At 26.6% G+C, this 1429-nt stretch overlaps 1 protein-coding gene across 1 annotated transcript in view; it reads right to left on the bottom strand.

Moving 5' to 3' along the window:
* The window catches only part of LOC107627585 (serine carboxypeptidase-like 11), a 44437-nt gene continuing 43432 nt past the window's right edge, over positions 425–1429 (bottom strand). Inside the window, exons 12-13 of the mRNA XM_021116989.1 lie at positions 1204–1249; positions 425–536 (exon numbers count right to left, since the gene is read on the bottom strand). Coding sequence (XP_020972648.1) covers positions 453–536; positions 1204–1249 — 130 coding nt within the window. The 3' untranslated portion in view covers positions 425–452. The remainder of the gene's footprint in view (positions 537–1203; positions 1250–1429) is intronic.

Below are 1429 nucleotides of genomic sequence, written 5' to 3'. Positions count from 1 at the left end.
AAAATTAGCTTTAAGTGGGAGATTGTAAAATTAGTAAAGCTAATTTTAGAAAATATATAAATAAATAATAACTAAATAAAATGAAAGGTAATAAACAATCTTAGTTTATAACCTTAGAATTTTAATGGTTGAAAAAGAGAAGAATTATATACCTCTAATTGACGGATGGTTCATATTGAAGAGACTCACCTATAAATTGAGTTTTTCTTTAATTCATTTCAATCAAGTCATCCAGATAGAATAATATAATATTTCTTTGAGTAGTTTTCTCCTATATATGTAGAGAGAAGTGTGTTCTCCTTTTGTCAAGAGAGAGTATTATTGTAGTCTCCTTGTGATAGAGAGAAGTTGTAATTCTTAAAGAAAATTATTCAATTGTTTCCATATTTTATACAAATTTCTAATTTTTCATCTCTATATTTTGCTGTGTCATTTGTCTGATACCTAACAAACTAAAGAGGCTTGTTAGATATCCACCTAACGAACATGACAAAACTTTCGTCCGGCTTGGTATCTTGAGGTGTATGCGATCCACCCTACAATTAAATTAGGTGAAAAAAATAATAATAATAAATTAGACAACTTCTCAAATAAAAAAAAAAATTAAAATGGTTAGATTTCATAATAATAATTAAAAAGTAAGTTTGATATTTAGATAATGTAAAAATGTAATAACTTGAGTATGTAATTAAAAAGTAAATTTGATATTCTAATCATAACCATAGAAAAATACTAGATAAATGCCACATTAGCATGATAATCATTATTGTTATATTAAAGACACGTGGCAACACACTAGAGTGACACATAGTTTGCTAAAATTAACCACTCCAACAAACACTTGGCAACAAGAAGTGATAAGAGCTTGGCTGCCATGTGACACCATCTTAAAGATGTATTCACAAGAAGCTGGACCCATTAGATGTAGAAAAGATTGTCCAAATAAGTTAGTATTTAACGAGGATGTCATTACTCTAATACTATATTAGAATTCATAATAATAAGTTAATAATTCAAGAATAAACATTTTAAAATGCTTAGAATAAGAAATGTCTATTTATAGGACAAAAATACAATCTAATAATAATAAGCCTAGTATCAAACTAAATAACATAACTTCAATGTAAAATATATTTAGATACTATATTAATAATCTACATGAACCCTTATAAACTGTGACAGAAGAGTTTAATTTGTTCTTACTCTTATAGTTGCAAATGTCATTTGATTCGAGTAAGTCCTCGTGTATCTGCATGAAAGGCAAATTTTTCATAAAGATTTGGCGACATGTTTTTCTAGACGGCGTTTGTTTACAGGAATTAAGTCTGAAATTTAGTTTTGTGTTTAATGGTAAGAGAATAAAATTAAAATTTTAGTTTTAAAAACAAAATTTCAATTCTTTCTATACCTTCAAAAAATAAGAACACAT

This window comes from Arachis ipaensis, chromosome B02 (assembly GCF_000816755.2).
Source record: "Arachis ipaensis cultivar K30076 chromosome B02, Araip1.1, whole genome shotgun sequence".
NCBI classification, from domain to species: domain Eukaryota; kingdom Viridiplantae; phylum Streptophyta; class Magnoliopsida; order Fabales; family Fabaceae; genus Arachis; species Arachis ipaensis.
Note: the sequence above shows the minus strand (reverse complement) of the source record. Positions and strands in the feature narration are given on the sequence as shown.